The sequence below is a fragment of the Etheostoma spectabile genome, unplaced genomic scaffold, assembly GCF_008692095.1.
Source record: "Etheostoma spectabile isolate EspeVRDwgs_2016 unplaced genomic scaffold, UIUC_Espe_1.0 scaffold00010097, whole genome shotgun sequence".
Taxonomy (NCBI): Eukaryota; Metazoa; Chordata; class Actinopteri; order Perciformes; family Percidae; genus Etheostoma; species Etheostoma spectabile.
The window spans coordinates 1-26408 of record NW_022603792.1 but is presented as its reverse complement, the minus strand read 5'-3'; the positions used below and the strand labels follow the sequence as shown (position 1 = coordinate 26408).

Genomic DNA, 26408 nt, shown 5'->3' with positions numbered 1-26408 from the left:
GGAGATATAGAGGAATAGTTTAATAAATGTCTATGATTTATTTGTAGAAATTCAGTGATTATTCATTGGTTTTATATCTTGATTTTGAGCTGCAGGTTTTTGTTAATTAGATCATTCAATGTTCATTAGTCCATGAGCTCATTTTTTGGTGTTTTATCTAATTGTTTAGAATAATCCTGACTTCACTGTGACAGTCTGTGATTATCCATCATCATGCGTTCCTTTGATCTTAAATAGTAGTTAGAATTATTCATACTTTCTGCCTTTTTAACTCAGAAGTTAGGCTGCATATAATTTCCTATTGACTACATGTGGTGTATTGACCTTAAAATCCCCAAAAACGAGTGTAAAACTAGTCGTAAAAATGTTGAAGAATGTTACAAAACTAACAACGAAGAGACAGAAACACGGCGGTTAGAGACAGAAGTGTCAAAGAAACATCACAAGGGTGAACAGCTGATGTTGTTTTTCTTTCTTTACACAAGACAGCAGCGCCGCCTGGTGGAGGAAACACGGAACTGCACCTCTCTGTTTCTAATCCCATCACACAGCCTTAAATCGCCTCCTTTTCTTGCTTCCTTCCTTCCTTCCTTGCGTCCTTGTCTTTGTCCCCCTCACTGAAGAGACACAGGAGAGACATCTCTCCATTTGTGCATGAATAGGTCCTGTGTGTGTGTGTGTGTGTGTGTGTGTGTGTGTGTGTGTGTGTGTGTGTGTGTGTGTGTGTGTGTGTGGTGTGTCTGTAATGATTTCTAACAAAACAGAGTGTAAATAGTAATTTCCCCACTGGGGATCAAAGTATAAATTATTAATTAATATCACATTAATTTGTCAGCTGTTAGTATCCTCGCCTAGATTCTCCCTCCTCCCTCCGCTCCCATCCTCCATCCTCCATCCTCCCTCCCATCCTCCCTCCTCCCTCATCCTCTCCTCCATCTCCTCCTCCATCCTCGCTTTTCCTCCGCCTCCCTCCTCCTCCTCCCTCCTCGCTTTTTCCCTCCTCCCTCCTCCCTCCTCCCGCCTCCTCCTCCTCGCTTTTCCCTCCTCCCTCCTCCTCCTCCCTCCTCCCTCCTCGCTTTCCCCTCCTCCCTCTCTCACTCCTCCCTCCTCCCTCCTCCCCTCCTCGCTTTTCCCTCCTCCCTCCTCGCTTTTCCCTCCTCCCTCCTCCCTCCTCCCTCCTCCCTCCTCCCTCCTTGCTACTCCCTCCTCCTTTAGCTTCATACTTTAACAGCATTAAGCTAAATGCTGTCGGATTTCTTCCTGCACTGAATATGTAAACAAACCTCTGTCTCGTGTTGTGTTCAGGTGCATCGGGTGGATAGGACGCCCCCCAGTCTGACCACCAGGCGGAGTCCCAGCACCGTGGTGGACCTGGGCGCCGGGCGCTACGGCGTCCTCATCACCTCCAGACACCTGCAGGGGTCGGACCCCGACAGCCCTGCGGAGCAGCTGGAGTTCTCCATCAGCCGGACGCCGGAGTTCGGCTTCCTGGAGAACGCACTCACAGGTGGGACATCGGTCCTCGTCCCTCACGATGTCCTCGGGTCAAATTGCCTGCTTTCATATATAAATGTTCTTCTGAACTACCCAAAATAACATGATTGATTAAACGCTCAAGTTGCCTACACAGCCTAGCCTATATAGCCTATATATAAGCTACATAAGCTAGGCCTATATAGCCTATATATAAGCTACATAAGCTAGGCCTATATAGCCTATATATAAGCTACATAAGCTAGGCCTATATAGCCTATATATAAGCTACATAAGCTAGGCCTATATAGCCTATATATAAGCTACATAAGCTAGGCCTATATAGCCTATATATAAGCTACATAAGCTAGGCCTATATAGCTATCTATATAAGCTACATAGCCTATATATAAGCTACATAGCCTATATAGCCTATACAAACTAAATGTGCTATTAGCCTATATATAAGCTACATAGCCTATATATAAGCTATATATAGCTATTATATAAGCTATATAGCCTATATATAAGCTACATAGCCTATATAGCCTATATAAACTAATGTGCTATATAGCCTATATATAAGCTACATAGCCTATATAAGCTATATATAGCATTATCAGCTACATAGCCTTATATAAGCTACATAGCCTATATAAGCTTATATAGCCTATATATAAGCTACATAGCCTATATATAAGCTACATAGCCATATATAAGCTACATAGCCTATATAGCCTATATAAACTAAATGTGCTATCTAGCCTATATATAAGCTACATAGCCTATATATAAGCTACATAGCCTATATATAAGCTACATAGCCTATATAGCCTATATAAACTAAATGTGCTATATAGCCTATATAAACTATATATGTGCTATATAGTCTATATAGCTTATATAGCTTATATAGCCTATATAGCCTTGTATGTAGTCTAAATAGCTTATATAGCTTGGTATATATCCTATATAGCCTATATATAGGCTATATATAGTCTATATATAGCCTATATATAGCCTGTGTAAAGCCTCTATAAATAGGCTTTACATAACATATATGATCTAAAGAGAAGTATGTCCAGCTGGATTAAGACGTCTCGTCCTGCCAGGAGCTTACATCAAAGGACGTTTCACCCAGCGGGACCTGGACCAGCGCGCCGTGGTCTTCGTCGTCCCCGCCGACGTGGACGTGACGGCCGACAGCTTCCTGTTCCGCCTCAGCGACGCGGCGGGGAACACCATGCTGCCCGAGACGTGGGTTTGTAGGAGGACACCATGATGCACACACTGTTACAACTCGGACCGTAGATTTTACAGTAAATACCTGGCATAACGTTGTAAAATGACATGATCATCAGTGTATGCATGTTCCCGGGTGCCCTGTAGACTGGAGCTGTCCTGGTCCCGGGTGGAGTTGTCGGCGACCTGCTACCGGACCTGCGAGACTGCGGGGACGCTGCAGATCCAGGTCCAACGCCACGGGGGGAGCGTCGACCCGGCGTACGTCGCCATCCAGGTACCAGTCCCAGACTCTGGGAGGTATTATTACAGAGAGAGAGAGAGAGAGAGAGAGAGAGAGAGAGAGAGAGAGAGAGAGAGAGGAGAGAGGAGAGAGAGAGAGAGAGAGTGTATCCAGGTGTCAGCATCGGGTGTCACCAGCATCCAGCTGTCACCACCATCCAGGTGTCACTACCATCCGGGTGTCACCAGGATCCAGGTGTCACCACCATCCGGGTGTTACCAGGATCCAGGTGTCACCACCATCCGGGTATCACTACCATCCGGGTGTTACCAGGATCCAGGTGTCACCACCATCCGGGTGTCACCAGGATCCAGGTGTCACCACCATCCGGGTGTTACCAGGATCCAGGTGTCACCACCATCCTGGTGTCACCAGGATCCAGGTGTCACCACCATCCGGGTGTTACCAGGATCCAGGTGTCACCACCATCCTGGTGTCACCAGGATCCAGGTGTCACCACCATCCTGGTGTCACCAGGATCCAGGTGTCACCACCATCCGGGTGTTACCAGGATCCAGGTGTTACCAGGATCCTGGGACTTCTGCGAGGCGAGAAAGCACAAGCAAGTTTGTGGAAGAAGCTGAGTTCCTTGTTGTTGTTGTTGTTGTTGTTGATTGTTGTTGTTGTTGTTGTTGATTGTTGTTGTTGTTGTTGTTGTTGTTGTGGTGCAGGTGGAGGAAGGATCGGCCAAACCCGGCAGAGATTTCACTCACAGCACCGCCGGTCTCATCCAGTTTGACCCAGGTGGGTCAACACATTATAACTGTTGTTTATGTTGGTGAAGAAAAGAATGAAGGACTTCAGAACTAACAATGGACGGTACTAACCCTCATGTTGTCTTCATGTTGCCCTCATGTTGTCCTCATGTTGCCCTCATGTTGCCCTCATGTTGTCCTCATGTTGCCCTCATGTTGTCCTCATGTTGTCCTCATGTTGTCCTCATGTTGCCCTCATGTTGTCCTCATGTTGTCCTCATGTTGTCCTCATGTTGCCCGCATGTTGTCCTCATGTTGTCTTCATGTTGTCCTCATGTTGACTTCATGTTGTCCTCATGTTGTCCTCATGTTGTCTTCATGTTGTCTTCATGTTGTCTTCATGTTGTCTTCATGTTCTCCTCATGTTGCCTTCATGTTGCCATCATGTTGCCCTCATGTTGTCTTCATGTTGTCTTCATGTTGTCTTCATGTTGCCCTCATGTTGTCTTCATGTTGCCTTCATGTTGCCCTCATGTTGCCCTCATGTTGTCTTCATGTTGTCTTCAGGTTGTCTTCATGTTGTCTTCATGTTGCCCTCATGTTGTCCTCATGTTGTCTTCATGTTGCCCTCATGTTGTCTTCATGTTGTCTTCATGTTGTCTTCATGTTGCCTGATGTTGTCCTCATGTTGTCCTCATGTTGTCCTCATGTTGCCCTCATGTTGTCCTCATGTTGCCCTCATGTTGCCCTCAGGTCTTCTATCAAAGTATTGGTACTTTTACTTGAGGACAATGTGTTTGTACTTTTTCCATCTGTGCTAGTATAACCTCTATGCAGTGTTGACACATGAGGACTCTGGTTTCTGTGGTTCCTGTTCAGGAGTCAGTGTGAAGACCTGGAACATTTACCTGATTGACGACGGCCTGGAGGAAAACCACGAGACGTTCACTGTCACCCTGAAAAACCCCAAAAACGCCGTCCTGGGACAGAGGACATCCGCCAGCGTGGAGATCATCGACCCCAGAGGAGGTGAAGCATCAAGAGCAGATATTCTTTTACTCTCAATCTCACGCAAACCTCTCTGTGTACAGCAGCGTTATACTATATATAATATATATAATATTCAATATAATATTTTATTCCTATTACTGTTTCCTAGTATTTCACTATATTTATATTCTGTGCTGTGGGACTGATTTTGCTGCTGGAACACTAGAATTTCCCATTTTATTGGATTCAATATCTATCTATCATCTATCCATCCATCCATCCATCCATCCTCGTCCGCTTATCCGGTATTATTGTTTGCTGTCTCTCAGGGCGGTGCGATCCAGATGACCTGAGGGTGGAGGAGGACAGGAAGCGACTCCCACTCTCTCCTCCGCCTCCCCCCCTCCCGGACCGCCCCAGACCACCGGAGGACCCCGTCACCGACATCGAGGCAGAGCTGCTGTGGGAGAACCAGCCCCACCCTCCCCGAGGCGACGTCCCAAAACCCTACCTGGACTACGGCGAGGGGGAACCCCAGGACCAGCCGGCCCCCGGCAGCTACAGCCACGTCCTCCACCACAGCAGGCAGCCCACGGGGGGATCCACAGGGGGGTCCACTGGGACCACTGGGACCACTGGGACCACTGGGCACAGCGTCAGACATGGAGGATTCAAAGTGAGTGGTTCTTCCAGTTATTGCTGCAAGAAATCCTTCACACCACCCTGTAAACAATAACTGAAATATACAGTTATTTCCTTTAGATTTCACAGTAATATAAAAGAATTCACAGGAACTTGCTGGACAATCGTTGACAGTAAGTTACTGTAAATTTTACGATACATTTTTTACAGTGTATGGTGATATCTCAGCCTGACGTCAGTGACCCATGAGCCACTGTTATTTAAATCTTAGTACTTAATTTGTTTGTGCAACCGCTTTAAAAAAAAAAAAAAAGTGTTGCTTTTTTTGACTTTTTCTAACGCTTTTGTGTCCTTTTTGATGCGTTTGACAATTCTTGACATTTGACATCTAAACGTCCGTGTACGTATAGGAAAACTAACACGTAGGTCGTTAGATGGGTAAAGATCAGTTCTGCGAACATGGTGATGATCGGAGACGTAAAGTACCGCGAAAAGACCGGAAAGTTGGAAGTTCCTGGATATGGCCGAAAGCAGCGAGTCTGAACCATAGACAGTTAAAGAAATGGACCATCAGGTCCCGTTGTTCTGGACGGAGACCGGTGAAGTCCATTAGAAGCTCTTTCCTGGTGACGCTGAGCGTTACTGTCTCCAACTGATCTTGATGACGTGTCTTAAATGTAAAGTGCATTACAAATAAAATGTATTATTATTACAAAGCTGATATTTTGGTCTTTCTGCTGCTCTCCGTGCAGGTGCATCTGTCAGGAGAGAGGAGGTCTGAGCAGAAGGTCTGGACGGTAAGATGCTAGTTTTACTTTAATGAATCAATTAATTTATCAAAGACGCAAACAAAGCACGACCGCATACAGAAATATACCCAGCGGAGACCACCCCTACGGCACAAAACCTCTTTAACGACCCCTCTTCCTCCCCCAGTTCCACAGTCTGACTCCTCTGCGGGTGGAGGAGCTGAGGCAGAGCGATGAGGGCTGGAGCCCCCATCAGGACCCTCCTCAGATGGATCATCCAGGACCAGGACCCCACCCAGAGCCACGCCAGCGCAGGGTACAGACACACTGCTCACCTCAGTCTCTGACACTTTAACCCTTGCGTTGTCTGCCCGTCAAAATTGAAAATTTGATGCTTTTTATCAATGTTTTTTTTTACTTTTTCTTACGTTTATGTCAATTTTTCTTAACGCTTTTGACGCTTTTTTTCCAACATTTCTCACTTTTTTTTCTACGTCAATTTGACCCGAGGACAACATGAGGGTTAACAAACGTCTCACTACATTTCCCTGTTTTTGTTTTTGCTCGTGAAGCATGAACCCCAAAGACAGCCTCAGCTTTTTTAAAACTTTGAACTATAAACTCCACTTGTGCTACATTGGTGGGGGGGGGATCACAGAAATGGGACATTTCACTGATACTCCCACCGCTGCTCAACCAGGCCAGATCCCTGTTTTCCGGTCCGAACGCAGCCTTAACATGTTGTTATCAATATTGTTGTTGTTGTTATTGTTGTTATTGTTGTTGTTATTATTGTTATTGTTGTTGTTGTTGTCTCTCTTTGTCTCCTCAGACGGGGAAGTCAGTGAGCAGCTCGTGTCCCGATGGTTGGACTCACCACCGGAGACGCTGTTACGTCCTCGGCTCGGCGGTGGCCAGCTGGGCGAGCGCCGAGAGGAGCTGCTCGCTGCTGTAAGTAACAAACACAGTTTTTACTTCTGTCTCTGTGCTGGGGCTCGAACCTGCGGCTGGTTTCTGAGGACTATGGTTACCTGGTCCTCAGGTCTCTGCAGGGTAAATCCAGACAGCTAGCTAGACTACCTGTCCAATCTGAGGACTATGGTTACCTGGTCCTCAGATCTCTGCAGGGTAAATCCAGACCGCTAGCTAGACTACCTGTCCAATCTGAGTCAGTGTTGGCGACCAGGGTTAAATAACATCGGTAGAAACACTTTTAACCGCCTTTTCGTCTCCTTTTCGTTTCCTTTTTGTCTCTTTTTGTCTCTTTTTTGTCTCCTTTTCGTCGTCATTTCGTCTCCTTTTCATCTCCTTTTTCACCGCCTTTTTTCACATTTTCATCGAGTGCCGAGAGGCGCTGCTATCTGCTGTAAATAACACGGAAACAAACTTTTTATTGTGAAAGAAGAAACTGGCAGGAGTGGTTCCGGGACCGTTTTAACCCTCCCGTTGTCCTCAGGTCACAAGGGACCATGAATTCTAAAAAGTAGTAAAACTAGTGCTAGTGGCAGCATGCAACGGGAGATTCTGCACCATCTGGCTCATCTCCAACGAGCCTATTGACACACAGTTAGACCCGCCCCCCCCCAGCCCTGATTGGTGCATCTGAACAGGAAGCGGTGGCTCTTTGCAGATCCCTCTACAGACTGTAGGTGGTGCCAGAGGACCTGCTTCATGTAGTTTCACTGGAACATGGGGTCATTTTCAGCAGATATGACAGGAAGTTAGTTTTTTAAGTCTTACCTACTGCACCTTTAAATAACTGTACAAATAAATGAATAAAATGTTGCTGAAAAAAGTGAACGAAAAACCTTTGAATCTGTTAAAAGCCTTCAGAGGCTCGAGTCTGCGCATGCGGCTGCAGGTGTGTTGTGATCTGACTCTGATGCTTTGAACATCTGTGTGGCAGGTTTAACAGCAGCCTGACCGGCGCGCGCTCCACAAGAGACGTGGCCTGGCTGTGGAGGTTTGCCGGGAGGAAGCCATTTTGGATCGGTGAGTGGCTTTAACGTCGGCGTTGAGGCCGTCCCATGAGCCTCGGCGTGGACGGCGTGGTGTTCTCAACGCGGAGCGAAAGATCTGGAGTCCAGGCAGTGATTGATTTTTACAGCTAAAATAAAATGAAAAGGACACAGCTGTGGATGTGATTAATTATTATGTCTATTACTGTGTTATTAGACTGAGGACGGGAGGATTCAGTGGGTCTTAAACAGCCGAACGCCAAAAATCTGGATTCTGTGCATCCCTAGAAGATTAATCTTCTTTTACCCGAGTTGATAAAAGCTCATGGGTTGCATAAGTCCATATAGGGAGAAGGGTCGGGAACCGGAGGGTCGCTGGTTCAAGTCCCCATTCGGACCAAAGTATGGTGGTGGACTGGTAGCTGGAGAGGTGCCAGTTCACCTCTTGAGCAAGGCACCGAACCCCCAACTGCTCGGGGTGCCTTTCAATGGGCAACCCCCCCACCTTGACATCTCTCCATTAGTGCATGTAAAGGACCTGAGCATGTGCCCCCCACCCCCCACCCTGACATCTCTCCATTGTTTCCCCAGGTCAGTCTGGAGGTTCAGGTCGCTGGATGTGGACCCACGGGGGCTCGGTGTCATCCTCCAGAATGAGGGGGGCTCCACCCAAATGCGTGCTGGTTGAAAACCCCCGACGCTGGATCTCCACCAGCTGCTCCCCCGAGACGCAACACGCAGTCATCTGTTCCTCGGCGGCCCCCCCCCTCCCTGAGAGACAGGTTCACTGTTACCAGCTCGGCGTTTCGGGGTCACGTTGATACGCAACGACGCTGCTCGGAACATTTAATATTCATATGTCGGTCAAAATAAAGATCGCTGCACAGAACTCAGATATGAGATGAAGTTCAGCAGTTTGACGAATTCTTATATTGGTTCCACACTTTACTCAAGTACTGTACTAAAGGAAAAAAATATAAGGTAGGCCCTACTTGTACTTTACTTGAGGATTTCTTCTCATGTTACTTTCTACGTCTCTGATACATTTTCTCACAGCTTTAGTATATTTTCCAAATGAAGTTCTCTGTCCATGAAACAAGAGTTTTGTTATAAAAGTTAATGTAGTAAAAAAATAAAGTAAAAGTGAAACCGACTGACAGAAGAGTATTGTGAAACTACTTTGATAGTTGAAGTAATTTCTCACGTAGAAACCTTTTAATGATGTGAATGTAATAGTAATAATGTTGGATGGAGACTGCAGGTTGGACGTAACCATGACGACGGTGTCACTTTGGGTAATCGAGCCTTTTCTTGCTATTTTACAAAGAAAATTGATTAATGGAGAATACGGCTGGACGATATGAGGAAAATACCAGTATGCCATGTGCGATATGGTTGAATATCATAATAACGATATATAATTTGTATGAAATACGTGGGGTGGGGGGGGCAGTAGCTCAGTCCATAGGGAGTTGGGTTGGGAACCGGAGGGTCACTGGCTCAAGTCCCCACACAGACCAAAGTATGGTCCCCCCCCACTCTGACATCCCTCCATTAGTGCATGTATAGGACCGTGTGTGTAGTTCAGGCCTGTGTGTAATGTGTGTAAATTGTAATTTCCCCTTGTAAAGTATACATTATTATTATTATTATTATTAAACAGGTATAAAAGTGTGCTCAGTTATGACTTTCTGTTGCTTTTAGTGTTCTTCAAAAATACAACAAATTGCTTGTTGAATTTAAAATAAAAGGAAATAATTTCTTCATTCTAACTTTCTTTTATTTAACAAATTGAAGATTGAATTGAGCCTTAAAGGCACTACTTAAAAAAGAATGAGTTACGTTATTTTACTGATATTGTCTTTCAACTAAAAATCTCGTGGCTATTGCAATATGTTGCCGCCTTTTGCGATATGTATAGTATGCATGTTGATATTGAAACAACGATGGAGATAAAAAACCAATTCTATATATTGTGCAGCCTTAATGGAGAACATATTGATATGATGAGTAATAGTTTAACATCACAGGGGACATTTCTATCTGTTTCATACTTTTAACTACCTTTGTTTGATCATACATGCATACATACATACTGAAGACACCTTTTCAATGCAGGAATTTGGGGTATTTTAATGTGTTCTTAGTACTTTTTGATGCAGTAAAAGTTCTTTCTCCACCACTGGTTTCAAATTTAGCTTTTTGCATGACACTGATGTAGATGTTTACATATCTATAATCTATAATACACAGTTTTTTGTTCTTGAAATGAGGAATTTTAGGAAATTAATGATTTCTCTTTTTTAAACCAGCCTGTTAAACGACCAGCAGAGGGCAGCACAACACAACAAGACGGATTTACGTTTCCACTGATGGCCAAGGCATGACCCGCCCTACTCCGCCTCTGATTGGCTTACCTGGGTATTATGACAACCACTATAACCAATCCAATCAACAAAGGCAACGCGTACTAGCCAATCAGAGACAAGGGTAGGACACGTTATGCCTTACCATCCTAGGAATCGCAAAAGTGACGCCGTTCAGATTCAACGACTAATCCCATGAAACAAACAAAATACAGCGGCTAAAGTTACAAAAAATTTTAAATATACATGAACATAATGTTGTCTTCTGGACACATCAACTGCACAGCAATTGGTCCGTGTTTCTTGGACTTTGGCTAAAAAGAGAAACTTTCTTCCCGGTGAGTAAAACCCCAAAAGTGGGCGTATATATTATATATTTTTGAATTTAATTTTAAATCCAAACGTTTACAATGCAATGCGACGACCTAGTATTATATACCTATTTCAATGGCATGTTTGGTTATTTTAATAGTAGCCTAACATCTTATTTTAATTTAAATAATGTAACGTTAGGTTGAGCTAACAAGACTCAACTGACAGGTCGCTCAACAGTTTACCGTAAAGATACAGGTTTTCTTTGGTTATTGGTTGTCTAGCTCAGTTTTAACATAACTACGTAACGTTAACGTTAACAATAGGTTACGTAACACTATTATATGATGCCCAAAATATATTGTTAGATATCCTGCTACCAACCGTTATTTCGCCGTTAATATTGTGATTTGACCGTTGGTGCAGTTTGAAAATCTCCAACGGCAATTTACGTCCGCCATTTTGATCATAGTCAGCAATGACTTAGCAAATTTTTTTTTTTTGACTTTATCCACTTTCGACACACACTGGTTGAAGCGTTAGCCCATTTGTGAGTATTTAAATTCATTAATTTATCAATTTTTTTGTTAAAAGCTGTTTTTCTGCGAACCGTTAATATTAACTTAACTAGCTAATAGATAACGTATAACGCCGCCATCTTGTGAGATGCGTCTTCCGCCGCCATTTTGTCAAAGTCTTCTCTCCCGTTCTACAGACTCAAAAACGACTTTTGTCCTCTTTTTGATTTTTTATGCGAAACAACTGTCAACACTAATAGACAATCCCACAAATGAATAAGGTGTTATATTTTACTGCTACGGACGTGTTGAATTTAACATCACAAGGTAAGGTTTTAGCTAGCTTTTTTCATGTTAGCTTAAAAGCTAACATGAAAAAAGCTAGCTGAGTTAAGTCACAGTCCTGATACTTAATCAGGCTAATGCTAATAAACGTCAGGTAGAATATTTTTTATTTAATTAGGGCTATGTGAGTAGGCTAAGCTTGTGAAAATGATGTTTGTCAACAACTACACAGCATTAAGTCAACTTAACATTCTTAGTTCAAGCTAGCCTTTACTAACTAATATTAACTAGTTAATAATGGCTAGCTAGGTTGTCAGATGTACAATAGGTACCTTTTGATATAAAATATAATGTCAAAGTGTCATAATGTACCATAATTTTACCATTTTGTGAGGCTTACAATTAGTAGTTTGGTTTTAGTAAGGCTGTGCAATTAATCAAAATGTAAATGTGATTATGATTTTAACTCCCAATGATCACAAAAACTGAATAATTGAGAAAAACAGTTAGTTATCTCATTACGTTTTGCAAGTAAACACTTATTTTCTCTTGTGTTCTGAATGAAAAAAATAAAGTTTAAATAGAAAAAATATTTAGGCAAATTTCACAGGTGATGTGTTTTTTGAACTGTTGATTTATTCAACCTTTTCCACTGTTTTTAGAGTTCAATAATTGCAACATCTGTCATCAATATCATCATGTGAAATTATTGTGATTTCAGTACTGACCAAAAAAATCTTGATTTATTTTTCCATAATTGAGCAGCCCTACGTTTTAGTCCGCACAGTCTCATTTTTAGTTAAGTTCCTGACATAATCAGGATATCAAACGATGGATCCTATGTCTGTGTATGGATCCTAACTACTGCAGCTCTTCTTTTGTGACCTCTTTCCAGCCAGTCATGCGTTGAACGCCGTGGTGGGGCCTTGATGACCGTGACGGGCTGGATTCTGTCCCCCGCTGCCCGATGGTCTGGCCCAGCGCTGGAGGATGGAGCAGCCACAGACAGCAAGCCTACTAAGGTATGCTGTGTTCAAGGCCAGTTATTTATTTAATTAGCTTCTCCTCAGTACCCAAATCTGTCATCCACCATATTATTTTATTATTATTATGTTGACAAAATAGTTTAAAGCCTATGTTGCAGGTTAACCACCACTGTTGACTATTGTTTACAAAAAGCACTCAAGATATGTATATCATTTTTAAACATTTCTCCAAATAGTTTTAAAAGTTAGTTTTTGGTCATTTTTGGTATTCGCGGGTTATTAAGTCAATTCGGCGATGACGTCACATTGGGGAGAAAAGTCTCAGCCGATCACTAGAACTACGGTGACTGACTGGGATGAGGAAGAGGAGGAAGAGGAGGAAAGGCCAGCAGCCGAATAATTATGAACCTGCCAGACGTGAGAGGGCAAATGAGGAATTGCCAAATTCTGGGGAAGTCTCCTTCATTTATCTCCTTCATAGTATTAGGAGCTTCATTCAGCTCCTGTATGTAGCCTAAGTTTTGTGAACGCTGTTTTTTTTACTTAGAGAGCTGGGCGGCTTCCTGTATTTTTTACTTTCTAATATAGAACTGTTTTAATAAATAAACCTGCTCTAGATGATATGCAAAGTTAACAAGCTCTGTAAAAATAGCAAGAGATAACTGGCACAGAGGATAAGATTAATGTTCCTGTTGGTTGTCTGTCTACAGATAAATGATATCAGACTGTATTAATTAGCAGCATCTTACGAAGCCTCGCTGTGCAGCTAGTCCGTTTGCAAAGGTCAGCGAGCTAGCGATCGGCAACTATAGTTTCGGCTTCCCGTCTAACCCGGCGTCAGTAAGACCCAGACTCAGATCAGGAGTCTGTTGGGCGCCAAAATCGAGAAGATGGGACCCATTGTCTTTATATTTTGGACACAATAACAATCATCTAAACTCACCAGCCTTCGATGAAGACGAAATGTAAGTTTTTTCATTGATAAATAGCATTGTACAAAAAAACGTAGAATAAAATGATAATTAATTAGATTTTTTAATTAGATTTTTTGTCATAGCAATGTTGCAAGAAACTGCCGTGACCTAACGCAACACACACAGAGCGTGGATGGTGTTTTTGATTCTCGGCGTGTGGCTGTTTGCCAGAAGACACATTTAGTTTCAAAGGAAGCTGGAGGCAACACAAAAATAAAATAACACCGCAGGTAAACTATTTAAAAGTGGCCGGTTTTCTTAGCTTTTAGTTTTCTAAAATATTACTGATTATACTTAAATGTTTTTTACAGAGGGAACACATTCAATGCAGGACTTATACTGTAACAGAGTATTTATGCACTGTTTTAGTCTTGAAATGCTGAATGCCACCAGGAGCTGAATGTTCTCTGTTATAAAAACAGTCTAAATTGTGTTGAACGATCAGCAGAGGGCAGTAAAACACCAACTATTATCACTGCAGGAAGTCAATTTGCGTTTTATCAGAATGGCAAAGGCATGTCCCACCCTACTCTGCCTTACTCTGCCTCTGATTGGCTTACCCTGGTACTTGTACCCAAACCCTAACCAATCTAGACCTAACCAGTCCAACCAATGAGGGGAACGCCTACTAGTCAGTGAGAGACGGGGACAGGGCGGGTCATGGCTTCACCATCCTAGGAATCACACGTTTGCCTCCTGCGAGACTGTTTATTGATTTAGTTAATCCCTGATATTAAATCAAACCAACTAAACTACAGTGAGAACAAAAATTATAAATTATTTATGTTGTTGGCTTCTTAAGTGCACATCAGTTGGTCTGTGTTTATGAGAGTTAAAAGGTTAAAACGTTACAAGAAGAAACCCTTATTTTTAATCAAGTTTTTATTCATAATTTTGTTTTTTAACAGACAGAAAAAACCCATGAGACAGCCAAACAACAAGACAATACAAAACCTACTAATGCTTCTTTATGTGACTACCAAAATCCAATAATTAACTCTTAACAATATTCACAACATTTGGTTTTATCAACTTTTTTATTATTTGTAAGTTTTGCAATTCATTCAGACATGTAGCTTTTATACATACTGTTACCCTGTGGATGAACTGGATTGCAGATTTTTTGATAATTAACTAATTCAAGCATCTGAGTTAGCAAGCAAGTAAGGGTTAGCTGAGGCACAAAAATAAAAATAACAGATTAACATCATTCTCCCCGGCATAGTCCATGCCTACAATTGCACAAAACATGAATCTACGGGCTACTCACCATTCTTCCTCCTCTTTGGAAGACTCCACAGCTGCCCATTGACCTGATATTCAATCCGACCCGGATCGACTGGTACAGACACGGCAGGAGTATGCACAGACCTGGGCTTCCGGATGCAGGATGCATACCGGATTGCTTCTGAGAACAACAAGAAGTCTTCGGATAAAGGGAAAAGGCACTACGACCAAGGTGCCAGAGGAGTCTTGCTGCAACCCGGTGATCGTGTGCTTGTCAAGAACTTGTCGGAGAGAGGTGGCCCGGCAAACTTCGATCTTACTGGGAACAGAATATTCACCGTGTCATTGAGAGGCTGGGAGACGGACCTGTATATCGAATCCAAGCTGAATCAGGTGACAAACCCCTCCGGGTGCTCCACCGCAACCTCCTCTTGCCTGTCGTGACTTACCAGTCAGTCATGAGGATTGTGACACTGGTGTGAAGCGAAAGCCCCAGGGACAGAGACGTCAAATGCCAACCAGAGAAGCAACACAAGTCTCATGTCGACACCCTCAGATGATGAGAGGGAGTGCTCCTACAACCTCAGACCCTTGCCTGTATATGAGAGAGGGCTGTCAGACACCACCACCTGAACCCAAGCAACACAGTGAGCTGAGGGCTGAGGCTCCTGAATATCAACCGTTGAGCCAAACCTGAGTCGTCTGGGGATGTATGGCAGCCAGGACCATCTGATCCTTTGGTGACAGCACAGCAATGTCCGTACCAAGAAGAGTAAATCCATCCCCAGCTGTGGAAGGACTGGAGCAACAAAAAGATGATGTTGTGGAGAGTGGGAGCTCTCAAGATGTTGTGATAGATGCTGGCCTTTTCCCCAGCCAGTAGGCGAGGTACCTCAACACTGCGGAGGACCACTCGGCCAGTCAAACCCAGAAACATTTTCATGTATGACCAGCCGGAGAACCCTCCTACCAACCTTGGAGAATGGGAACTAATGCCTTGTACTGTACCCCTTTTCCATGGCTGCCTACCCAGTGTTTCCTGAAAGATGCTGCTATCCTTCCCGAACTGTATGGACGTACAATAGAACTGACACTGACCAGATATAAAAGACATTGACATACAATCTTACTTCATACTACTACCTGTGATTGAAATACTGCAGGCTTCCTTCCTGTTCAGACTGAGGCCTTGTGAAGACCGTACTTACTTGACATCTGACCAAATAGTCTGTGAATACCACTGTAGCCATTAGTCCAGTTTAGTCTGGATGTCAGGAGACACCTCTTAAAGTAGGGGAGAGTGTAATGGGTAGAGAAGGTTAATTAAAAAAAAAAGTTAACCCCTCCTATTTTTTTATTATTCATTACATGTAGGGTATTCATGACCATGTATTTTTACTTCATGCCAGTAGATGGCGCTATTGACTAGTTTCACCGTAGTGGGTTGCCGTGGAGACGGTAGCTCAAGCGCTCAGAAATAAACAGCCGGCGCTTGAGAAAGACACAACTTTTGTATCTCCACCTCTTTTCAATCCACAGGTATATTTTTAAACCTTTGCTTAATTATGTTAGGTACCAAACGAGTATACCACTAGTATGGTTTTCTCAGTGACCTATATGTGTCATGTTCTGTGTAGAAATGTATTATGTATATGTTGTTATATGGTTTGTAGTTACTAGCAGTTTGAGCTAGCGAGCTAGGTGAAGTTAGCCTGTCAACGTTCGTGAAGGCTAAGCCGCCGTCAGTTGAATGCGCGTGCCGGTAAACTTACACACCAACGGCTGACCGTTGCGTCTGTGATGAATTATCACATAGACATGGGAACAGTTTCAATCTGAATATAGTACTCTTTGTATTTGATTTCTGACAAGGTTGTTGTATTGTAACATATTCCATAGAAGTAATCAAATGTAGCCTTTGATCTGTTTAATGTGTTACATCTTTGTTTGTTATAAATTAATAGTATAATGATAGTATTAATATATTTATAGACCATTTATATATTATATATTTATATAATTATAGTGTAAGTTATAATTGTGTGTTGTTAATCGTCCAGTGTCCTAGTGTTTGTTAGGCCTATCTGTTGTCATAGTCATCAAATTATTTTTGCAGAAATAAACAGCCGGCGCTTGAGAAAGACACAACTTTTGTATCTCCACCTCTTTTCAATCCACAGTGCTATCCAGCCTGTGGCTTTGTACCTGCCCAGATTCCCCTAGGTCTGAGGCCGGTATTGGCACGAGGTATAAACCAAAATACAATGATTTACTCTTTTATTTGATGTCCTGCTACCAAAAGTTATTTTCATTGTTAATGTTGTGATTTTTCTCTCTGTGCAGTTCACAAATCTGAGTGTTTCACATCCTGCATTTTGTCATAGACCTCAACAGTTTGGTTCTGGAAGTAACAATCCTGTTAATTTTCTCCAGGTCTCCAGGAAAAGCTCCGGCCCTGCAGCCCGAAAAGGATTCCCCCAATGGCCACCGATGTTAAAGAGACAACTGGAAAACTGCTGCCAGGACACCTCAAGCTGCAAGCAAGGTCGGTTATAACTCTTTTTATTCTATTTTTATGTACCTGCGATGTAACCACGATGTAAAGTCTACGGGCCGACCGGGAGCTCACGGTGGAGCCAGTGGGAGAAACAAAACAAAAAACCTGGAAATTTAAAAACTTTTTTGGGACATTGCACATTTTTTGGCACATACCAGGCGATCAAATCAGAACAGGCTCAAGTTTTCTTCATAATGATTTATATTATCAGCCATGATGTCTAAACCATCTGAGGTAGACTTACCACAAGCAGTGAGATAGTGATAGATTGTTTTAACGATAACAGGTTTTATTCACAATGACAAGGGGAAGTATACTACACTACCCATAATTCAAAATCCAAGCGCGGCAGCGACATCTCTGATTGGTGGAACTCGCCGTCACCATGGAAATGTTTCCCAAACCCACGAACGGCTACAGCGCGCTGCTTCCACTGAAGTCTATGACATGTTCCTTTTTGCATTTTGCCGTTTTCAGAATGTTCTTTAAGGCCGAACCAATTGTTTTACGGTCACTAGTCATCACGTAGCTGGTTGGCTTTGGTTCCATGCCTAAAACTATTTATATAGGCATTTAATAAAATATCAATGGACACTTCCATATTTTATTTGCAACAAGTCACACTCACTGTGGAGAGGTTTTACGGCTGTAACAACTGTGAGACTCAGGAAGCACATTTTTGTTCGGTATCTCTGTTGCCTTGCTGTGAAAGAGATGTTGAAGACGATGGATTTAATTACATTTCTATTGGTAAGTTATCTTTATTATATTAAATGACAATGCTATATTACAACTAACATTGGATAATTCATCATCTTGTCTAATATCTAGGTAGCTAGCTTATTAGCTAGCTTTCTAAATCCCAAAAGGGAATTTTTCAGTTTCATTTCTACGGTTATGGCGGTCACACTGTGTCAGTAGTAGTATTACTTTAGTTATCACTTTACAATTACTAGGATAGTTAGCCTATTCTCAACATATCCCACTTTAACCATCAATATGACCAAATAATTTCATTGTATTGAAGATAAAGCATTTTGTGTATTTATTTCTTGTAACAAGTAAGAAAGAATTTGTTAAGTGTTTGATGTTTTTAAGTTATTTTAGGTTTTTATAACAAAAACGTTAAATGAAATCACATTGTTGGGATGTCTAAGTTTTAAGCTGTTCCAGATCTTATCCTGTTTATTTGTCTTTAAATGCTGATGCTCTTATCCATCACTCTGCAAAGACAGAACGAAGTGGGTTCCTAAATCCAAAGGTAAGGAGGTCAAAGGTCAGTATGAATTATATATATCAACCGTGATAGGTGTCTGTCAAAAGTTTGAAGTTGTCCCAGTCTTTTCCTCAATTGTGCGATTACACATGCAGCATTTAGTGCTGCTCCTTCCAGCTTTGGATGTAAAATCCATCTGGCGAACCTCACGATCCGGGGCGCATCTCTCTGCATTTTCCAAATGTGAATATGAGTCTCTTTCCGACCAAGTAGTTACAGGAAGATAGGGACATGGGTACAGTCCACTTCTTACCAGATAGCTACTCTCCGACCTTTTGTTATTATAACACAGTCATCCAACCACCAAAAAGGGAAAAGAACTTGCACTAAAAGAGGGAAAATGCAGCGTCAAGTGAGTGACGTCAGTATGTGTTGTCAAGCAAGGAGAGCGAGTGGTAGTGGCGTCCAATTCGAGTCTCAAGTCCTCAGTCCGCGAGTCCAAGTCTAGTCACGAGTCCAGAGAATTGAGGCTTGACGGACTCGAGTTCGAGTCCAGGACTCAAGTACCCCATCACTGGTTATAAGTAACATGCTTTTCCTACTATGACAAGTCATAATGTCTTATGTCATATCACAATAAACTAGTAGCATGAAAGCATCATGATACACATCTAACAATTAGGTTAAGTATTCTTTTGGCTATTGGTGCTGTGGGCAGCAGATACAATGTTCGTCAAAAGCCCTTAACGACTCAATTCAAGATCATTTTAAGGCCTGCAATTTGTAAAATTGATTTTAGGACACTTTATACTACACGTTTCTTGAGAGTCAAAGTTACAATTATAACGTACAATAACAACATTTACGACAGAACCCATGATGGGATTTTTGTTTTTTGCATTGTGTTGTTCTTTATGAATACATACATTTCAGTGGCATGTCCAGACATTTTTATTACTGGGGTGGCTGTTGTAATATACGGTAGATAAGATTGTATTGCTGTTTCTTTTGGGGGATGTTCCAGTTGCTTGCGTCCCTGTCTGTGTGAGTAATTGAGTGCGCTCAATGGGTTGTGAGTTGATCAAAGGGTCACAGACACGTTTATGACTGCACTGTTTTATTATAGGAACTCAGCATTTACTCTGCATATTTAATAGAGTCTAGCCAACTACGCGCCTTAGCTTGCACACAGGAAGCGTGCAGAATAAAGCACCCGTCTGAAATGCATGAGGCTTGCAGGTGTTTCCTGTCATGCTGATGGGTTATCATTCCTCTTGGTCACAAGGGTGTATGCACCGAGGGGTAGAGAAGAGTATAAGAGAAAAGTCAAGAGGAAAAGAGTCGGACATTAGACTGTCAGCTCTGAGCATGATGCTTGTGTTTGCTGTATGAACTGCATGTCTCCAAAAATATAATTTACATAAAAAAGTGGATCATTTACATCTCACTCAGGTCTGAGAATATCCTTTCCAACAAAGAATCTAGGGTCCAAGTCGGGACAAACATAGCCCAAGTTGGGCACCAATTAATGGCATGAAGTATGACTCTTAATAGATAATATACCTACTAATCACAGCACAGTGGCATACACATGTAATATAAAGCTTCCAAACAATTAATCTTGAAGTCTTAAAGAATGTGTAGCTCCATCAGTAGGTCACATACCTAACAAAATGACGGACATTCAAAAAACAATCACAGTATGAATTACCAACACAATAAAAATAACAAAACTTGTGTGGATAAAATATTATGGCAAACTTAAAATCTTGCAGTAATATGCAGTAAGGTTCTGGCTCTGCCCTGGCAGATGATTAAGAGACCTACCAATCAACAGATGTTAAAGTATGTTATTGTCAAGTTAAAAAAATATAAAAAGTGCCAGATTAATGGTTTTCAATCGAGTAAGTCGTCAAAAAGAGTCAGCCTCATACAAATGAAAACAATGCACATTCCGAAACACAATCACAATATGAAGTCTTAACAACATTAAAATAAGTGTGTGTGAACAAAATTGTGTGTAAAAAAAGAATTGTGCCAGTATTGAAATCTACAATACACAAAAAATATCAACTAAAGTCCCACATCTGACAGGACAGATAAATAGTCTAACAATCACAAGACAGCATGGTTAATAATGTTAATTTAAAGTCAAACAAAAGCAAAAAAATCGTAATTATTGCTTGCTAGGTAATTGGTTATCAACAGGTTAAATCTTAAAAAAATTGTAGATCCAAAGAAGGCTACACGCAAAATAAAACAATACACATTCAAAACTGCAGTCACAATATAATGTACAATCAAAATGAAAACAAATTTGTCCTCCTTGATCTTTTTTCTTAATTTTGAAACGCAATAGTTTCAATGTGATTTGTTCTTGTAGAGACATTTATAGCAGTTAGTTAGATCTGCAACAGATAACAAAATCAAAACATCAAAAATGGATAAAAAAATGTTTAAAGATTATATTGCATAAAAAGTGTATAAAACATACAGCTAGAGCTACAGGATTTTTTCACTTTGTACAGTTCATGTGTCAGTGCTTGTGTTTACTCTTAACTACTATATTATATTCGCACATGCAGATAAATGAATAGAAAGTTTGGCGAGTTTGCCACATCTGACAACAACAAAAAACTCCTTAAAGTGTTTATGAAAAATGTGTATAAAAGATTAAATTGCATAAAAGTAACATAAAACATACATATACATCTAGACCCACAGCATTGGACTTTGACCCAGCAGTCTGTCTTACATGTCGTTTGATCATGTTTTTATGAGGTGTGTTTGAAATTTCATCACAGTGAGTCACAGGATACCACACATATTTTCACGCTGCACGGTTAATGTCTCGGTGCATGTGTTGCACAACTACCCTAGTTTTCATACTGGATGTCATAAGCAAGGGGTCCATTGATAGCAAATCCAATGTAGAAAGAAACCTTTTCTGTGCTGAAACCACTTCTAATGCCAGCAATGAGAGCTGGACGCACAGGGATTTTCAGTTTTCCATAATTGGCAAACACCTCTCCTTGCTCGATGGATCCGCTGACTCGATGAAGACTGTTGATAATTGCTTTGTCTTTAAATATATCTCCATTTCGCCAACGTTGTGCCAAAGCATCACGGCGCATCTCTTTAAAACTCTGATCTAGTTTGAGTTTAGAGACAAGCCTCTTGAGTCCCTCTTCTTTTCCCAAGAAGAGGTGGGCAACAGTGCTTCTATTTCGAAACAATGCAGTCAGGCGCCTGCTACATGAGGTTCGGATTGCTTTCACATATGCCACAATTTCTGTGTTTTCCTGCCTAGGACTTGGCCAGAATAACAGCAGAGCCAGGTAGTACGGGTCTGGGAAGGGATACCTAAGCCCTACTTCTTGCAGAATTTTCAAAAGTAGGGCAGACAGGTGGCTTTGGCTCGCTACATGTTTAGATTTTGGTTTTAAAAGGTAAAGAACTATGTTTGACACAATGTGATTGATTGTTTCCTTTGTCTTTTGCTTTTGGTTGATGAATTGTTGTTGTTGTTGTAAGAATGCATAGCATTCTGTGATCCACTCAATCTCTTCGGCAGGTCTGTCCAAATGCTGAAGAATCCCTGCAAATGTATCTGCTTGTTTCTCTTCAAGAAACAATCTTCGGTCTTCAATATCAATTTTCAAATTGAGATTAGGATTGCTTTGCCTTTCTTTTACTATTTCCGCCTGTGCAGTGCAAAAAATATTTACATACTGTTTAAAAAGACCACAGACGGTCCAACGATCCTTGGAATGATATTCTGAATTGTTTGCTTTTATGTATGTGTAGTAACAATCAAGAAGTTCAAATGTTTCTTTTACTTCAGTTTTCAAGCTGAGGAGGAACGGTTCGTGCTCTTTGATGATCTCTACGTATCTGGTGTTGATCTCATTCTCTTCTTTATGCACGCTGGTGATTGGGATTTTTTTTTGCAGGAAACTCTGGAAGTACTTCTTCCTCATCGGATCACTTTTCTTGAAGAATGGCAATCTGCTCAATATCTTAAAGACCAGAAAAGCAATTTCCAGCACACCCACATAGCCACACACATTATATGACTTTCTTTGGTAGTCTTCTGATTGACTATCAGAATTTTCCATTTCTGGTTCATCCTCTGCATTTGCCAGCTCTTGAGCCCTTTTAAATGCTCTGATAGCATTATCTGCTATTTTGATGTTTGTGTTTAAGTCTTCTGGATTGTGTGATGTCTCCTGCTTTTCTCTGTTGTTGTTAGATATTAAATTGTTTTTGTGAATCTGCCCAATCGTGTCCAATGTAAATGGGTTTTCATTTATGGTCTTGGCTATTTCAGCCCATTTCACAGCCTCTGAAAAGTCACGCTCATTAATGTACAAATATCTTGCCAGTGCCTGAGGAAAAGATGCACTTGTCTCAAACCTTGACGATGCTTTCACAAAGACGTCTTTGACAGTTTGTCTACCTTGCTGGTTGTGGATTTTGTCTATGAGAGGAGAAAATGGCTCTCTATCCCCTCCATCTTTTATGCGGTGCCTTTCAATCAACATTTGCTTAATTGAGAGCCTTTCTTTTAGAAATCCAACACGGAAGAACAGATCACAGTGAATAATCTCCATTGTTATATCACTAACTTTCCAGCAGTATCTTCTCTCCAACTCTTCCAGACATGCCGATGCTATGGCGTGATGAAGGATTCTGATTCCTTTGTATCCTCCCCATTCTTCAACTCTTTCCTCAACAAGAAAGTTTGAATATGGCTCCATTCTGTCCATAACACTGTCACCTAGCAATTGAATTCTTTTAATCCCAAAAAACTCTTCACAGAGTGAGAGAGAGATTTCAGATGCTGCCACATAGGTGTTCAATAATGCTAGGAAGCCAAACAGTTGGCCCTTCTTTGAACCGACATCAAAGTTCTCCAATGTGTAACGGGCAAGATCATCAATGTACTTTTTGTCAAAATTGCTTTTCATGATCATGAAGCTGTAAAAGTTTTCAGGTTTTTCATGAGTTTCTTTGAGCTCTTTGAGTTTCTTTTCAAACTCTTTCTGTTCTTCTGGTGTCAATGAAGAAGTTATGTATTGACTCTGTGTTGGGTCGTGCTGTCTGTATTGCTTCTTTGGGCTATGGACACGGACACAGTTAAGGATGATAACTTTGCAGTTTTGTGCATTATCCACATTTTTGTTTAAGCTATCCTCTACTGCAGCCTTATGTATGCAGCTCACAAGATCTTGAGGATTCTCAGTTTCTTTTAAATCATCAACTAACAGCAAAACTCGAGATGGTTTCTCACTTTCAAGTTTCATGAGCTTTCTGACTTGCATGGCAACTTCTGTTTTTGGCAGTGTGTTGTCTTTCAGCACAGCACATCTAAATTCTTGACGAAGATCCCACATCAAATGCATTGCTAAGGTGCTACCACCACAGCCTGGATGGTGAAACAGATTGAGCAGAACACACATGTCTTTTGAATCTCTTAACTGAGACATAATCATCCTCTTGACAGTTTTATATTTGTCCCGCTTGACAAATGGCTTGTCTTTGTCTTTGTCACAGAAGTAGAAGTTCCACCATTTGACTTTGCCTCCTCTGTAGAATTCTTCCTCAACTTTGATTCTGAAGTCATGAAAATCGGGACTGTTTTCATCGATGTTTTCACACTGATTCAGACATAAAATATCTAGAGCTGTCAATAAGTCTTCATCCTTCTGCTTCAAAACAACAAAACTGGAGTCAGAAGAGGGGAGCAGCCTTCCAGATGTCTGATTGAATGGTCCCAGGGCCATTACTGTTCCATTGACCTCGCTGAGCGACAGCTCATAAATAGATCGCGGATCGATGTCGGAGTCACACTTTTCTTGTATCATCTTCTTCCATTTTTCATACGTGCTTCGAGATGCACAAATAGTAATGATGCTTTCCTCTTCAATCTGTTTTATAAAGGCCTTGTAGGTGTCAAAGATTGGTTTTTTTTCATTGTCCACAGGTGAAAGTAGGAGGAATATGATTAGACATTTTCCATGGAGAAGAACTTCAGGGTTGCAAATGAATAAAACCAATTGCTCTACATCTTTGCAAGATTTCCTCAGCCAGTTCTTGTAATCTAACTCCTTGTTTGAGTCGCTGTCAAGGTCATTTCTCCCATTGCAGAAAACCCAGCTGGTCTGTTTGTAGAGGTTAAGGTTCTTAATCACTGAGTCAGTCTGACCTTGATATTGTGATGGGGTGTGCTTATTGGCCACCCTTGACTCACTGTAGGAATGACACAGTCCACCTGGAGCAACAGAGCTGGGGTCAAAGTCTAACACACAGAACAGTTTCAGCTTATTCAAAAACTGGAGATACTGCACTTGCTCTGGACTACTCTTGTTCACAACAACTACAAATCTGCCATAGTTGTCCAGTGAGTTCCCACCACAAGTTAACAAATTATTTAGTTTGTCTCCCTGGTTTGCTTCTTTCTTCATCACTTCTTTTGTGAGACACCGCTGCTCCAGTTGACCTGTATGAATAGTAAAACAAATGCATTATTGAGTAAAAGAAAACACATAAAACACATTTTAGGTTAAGGCTGGTGTTATAAATGTGGGTATTGTCAGCAAAACCTATGAAGAGAAAAACTAATATTTTAGTCGATCTCTCATTACTTCTGACTTTCCCACCCTGTATGTGGCTCTCAATTTCAACCCTATTTGTTCCTACTGAAGATAAAAACACCCGTACATATATATAGTTTTTTTAGGTTTAATATTGTGGATTTGCTGGGGACTATTTTCAGCGGTAGATTAATCCACATTTGATGCTTTTGTGAGTATATGGGCAGGAGGGAGGTGTGTTTGGGATTTTCTCCAAAAACTAGTGCCCAATAAACACAGGTAGACAATATAGACTTTGATTTATTAGGTAATTCTCGTTTGTAGAATCACTCACTGGTTCTGGGATTCGTTGACAGTATTTTCAAACATTTAATAAAATGTGTCAAAGAATGTGAATGAAAACTTAACAAAATAATGCAGATTATAAACAAAATACTAACTTAAAAATAATGTTTAGGCCACGTTAATGCAACTAGACTATTTGAATACATTTTTACGTTGTCTTACCCATCCTGTTTTCCAGCTGACGAGCAAGTTCACGCTGATCGATATTTTGGAGAATGTCTGTTGTGACTCTTAAAGCGTCCTCTCCATGGTGTTCAGTCATTAATTTAGCGGTGTCCACCGTGTCCTTGCCCTCAAGTTTACCTTGGGGAATTGATTTTTCATAGAATTGAAATTTTTTTAGATTGTCTTTTGAAAGGTTTTCAAGGGTTTTCTGGATCTCCACGGCAATCTTGGACTTGTCTGGTAGAACTGTGGTCTGCAGGAAGAAACAGATGTACATTTAGTGTAAAGTATACTGTACATTGTAATTACTTTCTACATTTGTTGAAATCCTGAAGGTTTGTAATGCCTTTGTGTTCTAAAAATGTAATGCACCAACAGCTTAGTTTGTTGTTGTGAGTTTACTAATTCAATTGCTTTATTACAACGCTGGATGCAATATTTTAACCCTCCTGTTGTCGTCGGGTCAAATTTGACCCCTTCATAAAATGTCTATATCTGAAATATGAGTTTCTTTTTAACCAAATTACCACAAAAAATTGATTGGATTACGCTCTTTACAAATACAACTGATCACTTTCATTCCTCTGATCTTACTATTAGAATATAAAATAAAAAATAATTCATCATTTCTTCTTAATATTAGTATAATTCTAAATAAATAAGGGTTATTGACCATGAACTCCAAAAAGTAGTGTTCACTAGTGGTACTAAGGTGGTGGTAGTGAAAACTTAAACCAAATCTGAAAAAGGGACGAAAATATCAAATCTTTGTCAGTTTTGACCCGGGAGGACAACACAAGGGTTAAGTACATAGACATGTACAAGAATA

The 26408-nt window shown here is 41.2% G+C and overlaps 2 protein-coding genes across 2 annotated transcripts; one reads left to right on the top strand and one right to left on the bottom strand.

Moving 5' to 3' along the window:
- Nucleotides 1–1305: 1305 nt before the first annotated feature.
- On the top strand, nt 1306–8918 carry LOC116679279 (FRAS1-related extracellular matrix protein 1; the record flags this gene model as incomplete). Its single annotated transcript, XM_032508957.1, is given in 11 exon segments — nt 1306–1507; nt 2586–2730; nt 2863–2992; nt 3670–3742; nt 4573–4722; nt 5013–5359; nt 6078–6122; nt 6262–6390; nt 6907–7025; nt 7981–8066; nt 8624–8918. Coding segments are annotated over 11 exon segments (1656 nt in total), but the record flags the coding sequence as incomplete, so codon positions are not given.
- Nucleotides 8919–20990: 12072 nt separating this feature from the next.
- On the bottom strand, nt 20991–25892 carry LOC116679277 (sterile alpha motif domain-containing protein 9). The gene is made up of 2 exons (XM_032508956.1): nt 25577–25892; nt 20991–24975 (listed from the first exon to the last, which is right to left on the bottom strand). Exons 1-2 carry the CDS (start codon nt 25854–25856, stop codon nt 21350–21352), a joined length of 3906 nt encoding a protein of 1301 aa, XP_032364847.1. The 5' UTR covers nt 25857–25892; the 3' UTR covers nt 20991–21349.
- Between the last annotated feature and the right edge of the window lie 516 nt (nt 25893–26408).